At 38.8% G+C, this 12,101-nt stretch overlaps 1 protein-coding gene and 1 long non-coding RNA gene across 2 annotated transcripts in view; one reads left to right on the top strand and one right to left on the bottom strand.

The window, feature by feature from the left end:
* Positions 1 to 12,101, top strand: part of CACNA1C (calcium voltage-gated channel subunit alpha1 C) — a 480,830-nt gene that overhangs the window by 311,999 nt on the left and 156,730 nt on the right. The window contains exon 11 of the mRNA XM_083572199.1: positions 8,267 to 8,357. Coding sequence (XP_083428325.1) covers positions 8,267 to 8,357 — 91 coding nt within the window. The remainder of the gene's footprint in view (positions 1 to 8,266; positions 8,358 to 12,101) is intronic.
* Positions 1,347 to 8,375, bottom strand: LOC310742824. Its single transcript, XR_014538687.1, has 2 exons — positions 8,237 to 8,375; positions 1,347 to 1,749 (listed from the first exon to the last, which is right to left on the bottom strand). It is a non-coding gene; the product is annotated as an uncharacterized lncRNA (long non-coding RNA).

The following is a 12,101-nucleotide window of genomic DNA, read 5'->3' on the forward strand; positions in this document are numbered from 1 at the left end:
TTTTTACATTAGACGCAGTTCCTCCAGAAATACTTAAAGGCATGTTACAATATAAAAGCAGAAAGCATTTTTAAATGCAGACCCAAATATGACACTTAAAAGCAAACAATAAAAACCAGGAACTGCACAGCAGTTGCAGAAGAACAATAAAAAATAACAGCAATATTTGCACAACCATTATATTTTAATGATTTGATTTTACTCCTAAACAATGCTGCTGTGTTTTGTTTTGTTTTTCAGTTTTCTATTCTTAGGAATGTTAAACTCTAAGGGTGGTATTCTCCACAATTCTACACAGTATGTGCACTCTTACACAAGTAGATAATGTATTTTTTAATATAAGCCCCACAGGAAAAGGGTTTGTAGCAGCTATGTACAAAGCCTTTGTCAATATTACTTTTGGGAAATTGACCAGTTTAAAATCTACATAGAAGATGGTTGGGAGCGGGGAGTATTGATAAAGAAAAATGGGAATGGCTATGGAGAGTGAGTCTTTTTAGACCATCTCTACTAGCGAATTGGCTTTAAAAATGCACCGTAGATGATATTATTCTTCTATAATGCTTTGCCACTTTACTTCCAGATCCTTTCCTTTATGCTGGAGGGGATGCAGGAACAAGGGTTAGGGTACCTTTTTCCATTTGTGGTGGGAGTGCCCACTGGTGGTGCAATTTTGGTTAATGAGTTTTGCAGAAAAAAGTAAGATCATCAGGGACCAGATTCAGTTATCATAAGAACATGGTTTTTCTTTATTTACTCAAGGGAGTAAATGAAGAATTTAAAGCAAAAGATCTGTTAATAGTTTTATTAATAGCTGTTCATCATACAGAGTTCAAAAATGGAATACTTTATCTGATATCAACAATATGAACAGATGGAACAATGTATGGAATTTAGCCCTTCAAGAAAAACTTATACGATAATCTTTATTGTCATTGTCCCATACAGAACAACGAAATTGAAAAAAATCTACATCAGACATTAAAAAACCCACACGCCTGCTATCCCAGCTATCCCAACCTGGTTAGCCCCTAAAAACTCTGATACCCCATAATTGAATACAATATACTCACATAAAGACTACCTTTATGTAGTTGCATTACAAGCTCATAACAATCAGCACTGAACAATATAAACATTTAAACCTCATGAAACCATAAAAGCTGACTATGTCATTCTTAGCAAACTAACTGAAATCAATGGAGTTATGTTAGTCATGGCTAATTTAAGCCTACTGATTTCAGTAGGTATAATCTGAGTATGACTTAGTTGGATACCATCCACAGAAAGCCAGTGTTGTGTAGCAAAAGTCAAAATAAGCTCAAACACATTAGATATTCCCTAAATTGGGTGACATAAGCAAGTTTAATGTAAGTTTTAGAGATGCTTCCAGAAGCAGCAGCTGCATACTCAGTAGTTTATTATCTTGGTGTCTTTGTGGCTTCAGTTCAACCAGTGTTTCTGGCATTCCCTGGCTTCAGGTGTAATGCATATGAGAACACTGAAGAGGATGTTTAGCAGATACTGACGACCCCTTCTGTTGTAATGTTTCACTCTTCCATATTCCTTTGTTTTCATTCTGCATTCTTAATTCCCATGATGAGAGATAAGAGGTGGCTGTCCTACATGTAAGCTGAGTTCCTTGTTTCTTTTTCTTTTGACCGTTCCCGGCTGCATGTTCTCTGTTGATGTCTTGTTCCTGGTACTTGACCATCTTGTCTGTGAAAGAAAACGCTCCAGCTGGCTTGCCTGATAAGAAGAAAGGAAAGTTTGCTTGGTTTAGTCACTCCACAGAAACTCATGGTAATGTTCCAATGTACTCTGTGTCCATCCTTTATGTGTATGTGTATGTTTCTGTGTAGTAACTGTGTAGTCCGTTGGTGCATGTCTGTGTCTTTCTATAGCTTCTGCAGCATTGTGCACTTGTGTATAAGGTGGTAATTATTTTTTGGATCAACCTTTTCTTCCTGATGTCATCAGAATTGTATCCCATGCTGCCGCCAAGAGCTCCATCTAATGTCTTACATCCCCAAATAATTTCATTTTGTGTCCCTGGGGCAACCATGTGATAAAATGCTAACCTGAGAATTTTTCTTTGAATGCTTCTCCCACAGCAAGTGAATATTTCATTATTCCTTAGGTGACTTATTTGAGCAGACAGGTAAAATAAACTTATTGGAAGGTATTGGAATAGGGAGTTAATAGCAAGCTACAATGTTCTAGATGTTTAATTTTTTCTTAAAAAGAAGATTGTACAAAATTATATTAAATATAAAAAGTGAAGGCACTATTATCAGTTTTGTTGGAGGAGTAAAGGCTGCTGATATATAACACTGGTCAACAACAAATTTGTTGTCTGTGTTTTTTCAGTTGATTTAGGACAAATCTGATGCACTGAATCCAAAAATCACATTGGTTTTGCTCAATCAGGTCAAGTTTTTGAGCTATGGCCACATGTCTTTTTTTACGTTTTTGTTCACATGTACGCTTGTGTGGAGTATTTTAGAAGAAGTTGGTGAGGGTAAAGTGCCATGTCGAATAATTGTTTTGATTGGAAATGATTATTTTAATGACAAGAAGTATTCAGGTCCGATAGTTCTGGGTGATTATGTCGAAAAGGGATCAGTTTGAAGTCATAAAACCTCAAAATCTTCCATAAATTGGTGCGTGCTCAGAATTACACAAAGAAGGACTGGCCTGTGCGGAAGAAATTGGTGCCTTGCAAAAAAAGGAACGTCATCAACGACCCTCTGGTGGACAGAGACAGAATCCTCTTCCGACCGCTGCACATCAAGCTCGGCTTAATCAAGCAGTTCACCAAGGCTCTGGACAAGGATGGTGACTGCTTCACTTACTTGTGCCAGGCTTTTCCAGGATTGACCATGGAGAAGTTGAAAGCTGGCATCTTTGACGGTCCTCAGATCCGTCAGCTCATCAGAGATCCAGAGTTCGGAAAGTCCATGAACGAAGTGGAACTGGAAGCGTGGAAGGCATTTGTTCTGGCAGTGAAGAACATTCTTGGCAACAATAAGGCCAGAAACTACGCAGAACTTGTCAACAACATGCTGACTGCTTTCAGAAACCTGGGCTGCAACATGAGTGTCAAGATGCACTTCCTATTTTCACATATGAACCGGTTTCCTGAGAACCTGGGTTCAATGAGTGACAAGCAGGGGGAGAGATTCCATCAGGACATGAAAGAGATGGAGACCAGGTATCAGGGTCACTGGGACGCAGTCATAATGGCTGACTACCGTTGGACTCCATGATCACTGCAGATGGTGACAGCAGTCACGAAATTAAAAGACGCCTGCTCGTTGGGAGAAAGGCGATGGCAAACCTGGACAGCGTCTTAAAAAGCAGAGACATCTCCTTGCCAACAAAGGTCCGTATAGTTAAAGCCGTGGTCTTCCCAGTAGTGATGTATGGAAGTGAGAGCTGGACCATCAAGAAGGCTGATCGCCGAAGAATTGATGCTTTTGAATTATGGTGCTGGAGGAGACTCTTGAGAGTCCCATGGACTGCAAGAAGATCCAACCTATCCATTCTGAAGGAAATCAGCCCTGAGTGCTCACTGGAAGGACAGATCCTGAGGCTGAGGCTCCAATACTTTGGCCACCTCATGAGAAGAGAAGACTCCCTGGAAAAGACCCTGATGTTGGGAAAGATAGAGGGCACAAGGAGAAGGGGACGACAGAGGACGAGATGGTTGGACAGTGTTCTCGAAGCTACAAACATGAGTCTGACCAAACTGCAGGAGGCAGTGGAAGACAGGAGTGCCTGGCGTGCTCTGGTGCATGGGGTCACGAAGAGTCGGACACGACTAAACAACTAAACAACAACTGTTGGACTCTGAAAAGAGACCTCCCTGCCGCTGAGCATTCCAGGAGTTCCAAGAAACAGAAGTTCAAGCCCTGAAGTTTGAAAAATGGTGAAGCAACATGCAATTTACGTGTACTTACCTTTATCAATGCCCACCATTCAGTTTACAGTAAACCTGACCTGATGGAGAGAAACGGATGCCATTTCCTGATTCAGCAGTGCAAAAATACCCTAAATCAGTTGTAGAAATCTAAACAACATTCAAAAAGTAAAAAATTGTTGCCCAGTGACCAAGCTTTTCTGCTATATAACCTACATTCAGTTTTATAGGATTCACCCTCCTTCTCCCAGGGTGTTGCACAGCCTACACTCTTTAGGCTCAACCACACTTCGTTTGTGCTGTGATTTCTAGTCATAGTTCCAATAAGTTCCCTTTTTCCTTTTGTTTTGTTTTGTTTTGTTATCCTACCACTTTCCCTGGGAAAACCTGTGGTTTACTGCTGAACTTGGGTAAATGTTGATTGGCTTTTCTGCAGATTCAGCAGTAAACATTGGCTTTTCCCAGGGAAAGTGGCAGGACAAAAAAAGAACCTCTTGGACTCGTGACTAGTAATCACAAACAAATGTATGGATGAGCCCTGTTTACATTTACAGAGGTAGACATACTGTTTTTAAAAGCTGAATATCTTACCATGTGTTGCTGGCGGGGTGGGGTGGGACTTATATCATTTTAACCACAAAGAAGATTATTGCATTCAGCTAATTAAAGTCATTAATATATTTTTATACAGTCTCTTATTAAATAATTTCTGACTACCATCAAAAGAAAACAATAGAACCTGATGAATGATGCAAAACATTTCAATTATGTTTTTGACAGTCTTCTTCAAAAGTGGTAGATAAAAATGTTTCAAAATATTTTCAGTGTACTGACATTTTAAAAAAAAGTTTTGAAGGAAATATCAGACTTTCTAAAGCCCAACTTTTCAGTTGGACCAGAAACAAAAGGTGACAGTTCTACTTTTCTCCCTGTTGTGCAAGAAGGTGATTGTGTGGATGAATTATTAGAATAAAATAATGTTTTCATTATCTTGGATATCTTTCAATAATACAGGGCATGCCATAAAACCTCATAAAGTTGTATAAAGTTCTGTGGTCTGAGGGGCTGCCAAATCATCTGTCCAAACACATTGTGTCACCCCTGAGTATTCATTTTATTGTATTTAGTTCATTTTCTGTACTTTATTTGGAGAGCAGAAAAATATTAGGTGAGAAAATTGCAGCACTATGGATATAGATTGAATATGGTTAATTGAAATGGTGGAAGATTCAGGACAGACAGGAGTAAGTAAGCACTTCCTCACACAGCACACAGTTAAAACTATGAGATTTGCTATCACAAGATGACCATCAACCTGGACAGCTCTTGAAAGGAATTAGACAAATCCATGGAGGATAAGGTTATCAATGATTACAAAGCAATGATAGCTATATTACCTCCAGTATCAGAGGAAGTGTTTCTGAAGTTGCTGTGAATCAGGAATGGGAGTGCTTTTGCACTAGGGATCAGGTTGGCCACAGTGAGAAAGAATGCTGAATATTATAGGCCTTTGGGCTTATCCATAAGGGCTCCTCTTATTATCTTATAAGGTGGGGGAGGGGTTTTTGGGTTGTTGCTGCTTTTATTTTGAGGTTTTATATTTTGATTTTATTCTGTGAACCACCCTGAGAGCTGCAGATATAGGGTGGTATATAAATTCAATAAATAAATAAATTCTTATCCTGTTCTATGACCAGTGCTGGATGACACATTGTATGCATCCTTCCAGCAACTCCTACAGCCAAGCTGGTGCCAAATGTATTCTCTGCTTTCCTTTGGACCATATCAACGAGACCGAGAGGGAATATTGTTGTTTGGACAGGCCAGGACCTGTGACAATCCAGGGAGGTCACTTCAGTGCTGCTAATGCAGCTGTTTGGACCCCGGAGGCACACTTCATTGTCTCTCGAGACAGATGCCAACATTTGCTTAGTATGTTTACGATTATTTATTTATTTATTAGATTTCCATACTGCCCTTCATCCAAGGATCACAGGGTGGTTTGCAATATAAAAACACAAAATGCATAGTATAGTAAACAAAAACAGTAAACCCCCTTCCCCCGCAGCTTAAAAGGCCATAGATTGCTTTATTATCCAAAGACCTAGGAGATAATATGCATAATAACAGTTAAATTTATGCTATGCTGGCTATCTAAGTGCTCTACTAAAGTCTGTAATTTTCATCAGGACCCATATTTTTAATTAAGCAAGGGCTTAAGGGCAACCACATTTTTTTGCACTCACACACTCACTTCACAAGTCAAAATATTATGGGCTGAGGGCTCGTTACTGCTCTCTTTCCTGGTTTGGTTTAAAGAGCCCATTGCCTGTACCTTATGACTAGTGTGGGAGAGGTGCATCATGGAATAAGTAGATTTTTGTGTCTATGGGGAAGATGCTAGGCTCTAGTGGCTCAATCACCCCTCAGAAACAGTAGTCATTCCTTACTGCAGAAAGACAGTATTAAAGATTTGGTGCTTCTAAAAGAGCAACATAAAAAGACCTGCCATGGACAAACAATTGGTTGTAAAGGTCACAGATCCCTGACAAGCTCACTATTCTGAAAGATAAAATAATATGGAGTAATGCCTTGGTATCATAATTCTGCTTTAACATTATTTCTGTACTTCATAATCTTTCACATATATAATTTATCTTTCAAAATATATTCAAGTGACCTACAGAAGTTCACTTCCCTGCAGGTATCTTGAGGATTCTGCGAATACCCTCTGCATCCTCCACATCAGGATGTTGTGTTTCGTTAAGTCTTCTATTCAAGTTATACAGGCCTAGAAATGCACCAAATAGCCTATTCTGAAACATTCACAATTGTCTTCTAGAAAAGTATTTGTGGGACTCATATCATTCAACTTTATTATGTTAACTCATCTGAATTGTTCAAAGTGTCAAGAAGCCTTAAGATTCAGAATGATGACACACTGATGTGGAGTGTAGGAGAAAACATTACTTCTGCTTAGCTTCTTAACTGTCCTCTTTTGATGTATTAGAAATAGTCGGTGGCTGTCAGCCTGTTAAATTTCATGTATGTTTTACACTCCCAAACTTATGTAACTGTAATGTATAGAGAACAAATCTTGTGTTATAGCACTTGCTAATGGGTTACTCCCTGACCTGAGGTGGGTTGCAAAATGAGCAAGAAACAGCTTGTGTAAGTGAACTAATTCATACAATCCTTCCAGAATATTTCAACCTGTGTTAAAATGGGTGTATGGTGAAATGGTCAACTTTTTCTTCTCTATGCATATAAATTACACGCAAACTTTGTGACAAACTCAAAAGGGGAAGAAACCTCACTGGCTTATCACTGGCTGACTAGTGACTATCCAGGTAGTGAGTTGATTCATAATGTGTGTACAACCATGTTTACCTGCATCCTAGCTAGACCATTGTATGAATCTACTCTAAATCTCCTTTTTCACATTTGTGCTCTGAACCTAGATGACATGCTTTGGATGTTACCTGCCCTGTCCAAATCATCAAGTGTTGAATAGAAGCAAAAGCTTTATACTGTATTTACTTTCTGTCTATATTTAGGGTGAATTGCTTGAGCCATAAGTGTGATTGTTTTACAAAATGCCCAGCGTGTAAGGCAACCACAAAGCTTCCATAGACGGTAGAGTGATAGTATGGTACATGTTGACTAAATTACCCAATGAAACAATAATATAACTTGCTATTCCACATGCAAAGCAATGTGTGCATTTATTTAACTAACATCTCAGTATGCCAGGATGGTCGTGTGGATTGTTCCTAATTTTGCATCCTAGAATGTTAGGACAACATTGCCCTAGAGCTCTAGCATTGTAGTTATTCACAATCACTTTTTAATTACCTTGTCTCTGGCTTTTCCTCAACACAGCTCTTTCGTTTTTTGCTCATTTCCTGCCCATAAAGCATATTCCTGTTTGGAGTGTGCACTGTTCTTTAAATCAGGATTTTAAAAAATAAAAATAAAAAGCTTATATATGGAAAGACAGTTGTGCACAAAAACAGACCAAGGAAAGCAGAATGGGGTGTGTGTCTGTGTGACTTTATTTTGTGGAAGTTTAAAGTTTAGAGGGCTGTGCCAGATGGAAATGTCAATAAGAGGTATCTTTGTGGGATGTAAAAATAGTTCAGGAAATGTGTATCACATTGTTTGAAACAAACAGGTTAAACTTCAGGAAAATGTTATCTTAGGGCTTTTCCTCTGGTGACAATTCATTTTCCTTATTAATTTATGCTTTTTTGCTAAGCAAGCACCTTCACTGCCAGGAACTGCACATTTGTGTATTGCAGACCAATTACTGACCTTCTATTTTCATTCCTCTGATCCATGTAGTGAGCATGCCCACCAGTGAGACAGAATCTGTGAACACTGACAATGTGGCTGGAGGAGATATTGAAGGAGAAAACTGTGGAGCACGGCTGGCGTGAGTTTAACCATGTTTATGCTTGTGTCTTCCTTATTCCACCCTGGAGTCTGACGGATAGTTAAAGAGTAAACCTTAAAGACTTTCTTCAGAATTTGCATTGCCAGAGACTGATTCTTCTTAAATTAGAATGAGAGAACATTTTGAATTAGATATTCCCTTCCAGGTCCTAGTCCAGCACTCTAATCACTGTGTCACACTGGTGTTCTGGAATTACTGTAGATATTCCCTTGTTCTAGAACTTCAGAGCTTCCCATAGAACATTATTTGTATCACAAAATAGCTGCTACTTTGCATAGAACAGAGTCCAACTTTCATTGTCTTCCATTTATACTTGTTTTTTATTTGAAATACATAAATATGGACTCTGATAAGAGCTGTGTGAGATTATGGCTTCTGAGAGTGCTTTTCCTGTGATAAATTTCCCACACAGCTCACTCTGTTGTTGTTTTTTTAAATGATATTTATTCAGAGTTTCTAGAGTACAGAAAAGAGAAGAAAACAAAAAACAAAAAACAAAAAAGAAGAAAAAATACATAAAAACCAATACAACAACACCACAACAAAAAAGAAAAATACAAATCCCATATTACATCTTTCATTTGCTTATTTCCTTGACCTCCTCACACCTCCCTTTTTGTATTCTAGCTTAATTAGTTATTTCAGCAAATTCTTACCATCTTTCTCAATTTTTATTTAAATAATTTATCTTGACAGTCTAGCCTATTAATTAACTCAGCAAATCCTTTCCATCTTTCACCATATTCTGTTATTCAATTTGCTTTAATTTGTTTAACCTTATCTTACCATAAAATACCATAAAGCTTAAAACTTAATACTTATTTATACATAACTCCTTATATCATTTCTACTAAAGCCAGATAGTTTCATTCCAACATTTTCCCTAATATTCATTAATTTTACACTAATTCCCAAAATAAAAACTTTTCTTTATAGACTTTCTTCTAATTTTCATCCAACGTCCCTTCTTCCTGGTCTCGGGTTATGTCAGTCCTTACTGTCCATTCTATCCAGTCCATCAACCTGGTGATCTTATGTCCGAGGCCCTTAAGTCTCTTCCATGCCCCTTCTGCAGATTTTCTTCTTGTTGTTTATACTTGCACTTTTCCTTGTCTTTTGTTGGTCTCTTTCTTAATTTCTTTCCTTTCTCCTTGAGGAGTAGATCTCTGGGGGATTCCAGCCGATAGTTATTTCCCTCTCCCCTCATCAGACCAGCCCATTCCCCACAGTCCCACTCCCCGCAGTCATCAATGTGATCCAAAAAATAGTTAACAGCATATTTCAAAGTCCCTCCAAAGTTAAGAGCCTCCTCAGCTCCAGGCTCCCCCTGGCCCACTCCAAATTCAATCTTCAAAGACAGCAGCTTATGCTCCTGCAGGGCCTCGGATCTCTCCATTTGCATTACTTGAGGTGCATCCGCCACCTCCTCCATTATCATCTGCCCTTGCACTTGCCCAGTCGAACCAGTTTCCTGAGTTGGTCCCTGTATGATTTCTGTGTCAGTATTCCCTGTTTGTCCGCATTTACTGACTACAACAGTCATCAAGTCCAACTTCTCATTCATCAGATCCATCTTCTCATGCAAATGCTCCAGCAAAGCATTTGTTTTACAAAAAGCCAGCACCAAGACTTCCTCCCAACACATTTTTATTCAAGGTCAGAAGACTGGTCCCACGATCTTAATCTCGCAGCTGTAAAGTCCCCTAGTGGACTGCAGCAACAATTTAACAAGCTCCCTCTAGAGGAGACAGTTTCTATTTGTGTCCATCTTTTTAAAACATATCCAACAAAGGAAAGTTGCTTTCATTTTTCAAACATTTTGTTTCTTTAGGATGCAAAAGGCAACATTGGAATCAGTTTGTTTCTCTTTTTTTAGCTATCTGTCAAAATGTTCCATTCACAGTCAATGAACGTCTCCGACAATTTCTGTCTCTGACACCCCGTTCCCAGGTTTGAGACGGTGGAAACTTACTTTTCTTTTACTCTTTCTCCTGCAGGCTTGAACAGTCAAAATTCCCCCCCCCTTTTCTCCTGCTTCCAAGGGGGTTTTAGTGGTTATAAATGAAGGAGATTTCGACCTTTACAAATGACTTTCCAGGCTATTAGCTTACAAGGTTTTTGCTTCAGTCTATTTACAAAAAGCGGAAGGCGGACTTCCTGTTTTAAACCTTCCCGCTTCGATGCCAAATTAGAATGTTTCTTGATCCAATTTTCCGTTTCTACTCACAGGTACTTGTTTAGAGTCCAATTGTCCACAGGAAAAAATCAGCGCTCTCCGGCAATGGCTATGCGGCTTCCCTCCGTGAAAGTAGCAATCAGTTCGCAGCACCGCGCCGCTCACCCCACTTTGCTCCGGAGCCCCAAAATGGGGTTCCCCGCGAGTAGGGGAGGCGCTCCTGGTGCTCTGCCGAACCCCACGTTCCCAGGCTTCATCCACCTGGGATTTCTAGCGGGTCCCCACCTTCACCGCAGTGGGAAGACCCAGTTTCCGGTCGGAGGAACTCCGCCATTCGCCGATGAAAGCTCACTCTGCAGGGTGCTTTCAAGACGCATTTCCTTTTTTTTTTTTTAATGATATTTATTAGAAGTTTCAAAAATTACAGAAAAAAGAAAGGAAAAAGACAACAAAAAATTTAACAAAACATACATAACAATACATAAAAAAGGGAAAAAAACATAGAAACCAATACAACAATAACAATAAAAAAAACACACATCCAATATTCCATATCTTTATCTTTCATTTACTTGTTTCATCGACCTCCTCACACCTCCCTTTTTGTATTCTAGTTTAGTTATTTGTTTCAGCAAATTCTTTCCACCTTTCTCAATTTTTATTGAGTAATTTATATTAACAATCTAACCTATTAGTTAGCTCAGCAAATCCTTTCCATCTTTCGCTATATTCTGTCATTCAATTTACCTTAATTTATTTTAGCCTTATCTTACCCTAAAATACCTTAAAGCTTAAGACTTAATAAATATCAAGACGCCTTTCAGATTGCTTTTGACACTGTAGGAAAAATTAAAAGGACACTGACTGCCAAGCCTCACTTTTCTGTCCCACGTCCCATAGTGTCTTTTATTGAGCAATGTAAAATTCAAACAATGGTGGCACCAGAACAGTATATTTGGGTCAATGAAGGGGCAAGGTGTGGTTTGGGGTGAGGGGACAGGCCATAATAATAATAATAATAATAATAATAATAATAATGAAATAATAATAATAATAATAATAATAATAATAATAATAATAATAATTTATTATTTATACCCCGCCCATCTGGCTGGGCCTCCCCAGCCACTCTGGGCGGCTTCCAACAAAATATTAAAATATAGTAATGCATCAAACATTAAAAGCTTCCCTAAACAGGGCTACCTTCAGATGTCTTCTAAAAGTCTGTGTCTCATGTCTAATATTTCTGGAAGAAAAATAATGGTATATTTCGTATTAAATATATAAGTGTGAGCTGTTTGTCTGAAGGGTGCTTGCCCCCGCTCCCATTTCCTTTCTGGCACCGCCTATGGGCATGAAAGGAAGTGTGTTATTTTGAAGTCTGCACCATGTTTTCTGTTAGCTCTTGCATACCAAAATGAAGAGCAGTTCAAAACCAGGTTATTGACTCTCCACGGGTATCCTCCAGATGAGGATATTTTGTTTGATAACTCGTCTATGCGAGTTACACAGGAGACTTGGGCAAGGTGTAAAAGGAGGAGGGTTTG

This window comes from Podarcis filfolensis (assembly GCF_964270895.1).
Source record: "Podarcis filfolensis genome assembly, chromosome: 10".
Taxonomy (NCBI): Eukaryota; Metazoa; Chordata; class Lepidosauria; order Squamata; family Lacertidae; genus Podarcis; species Podarcis filfolensis.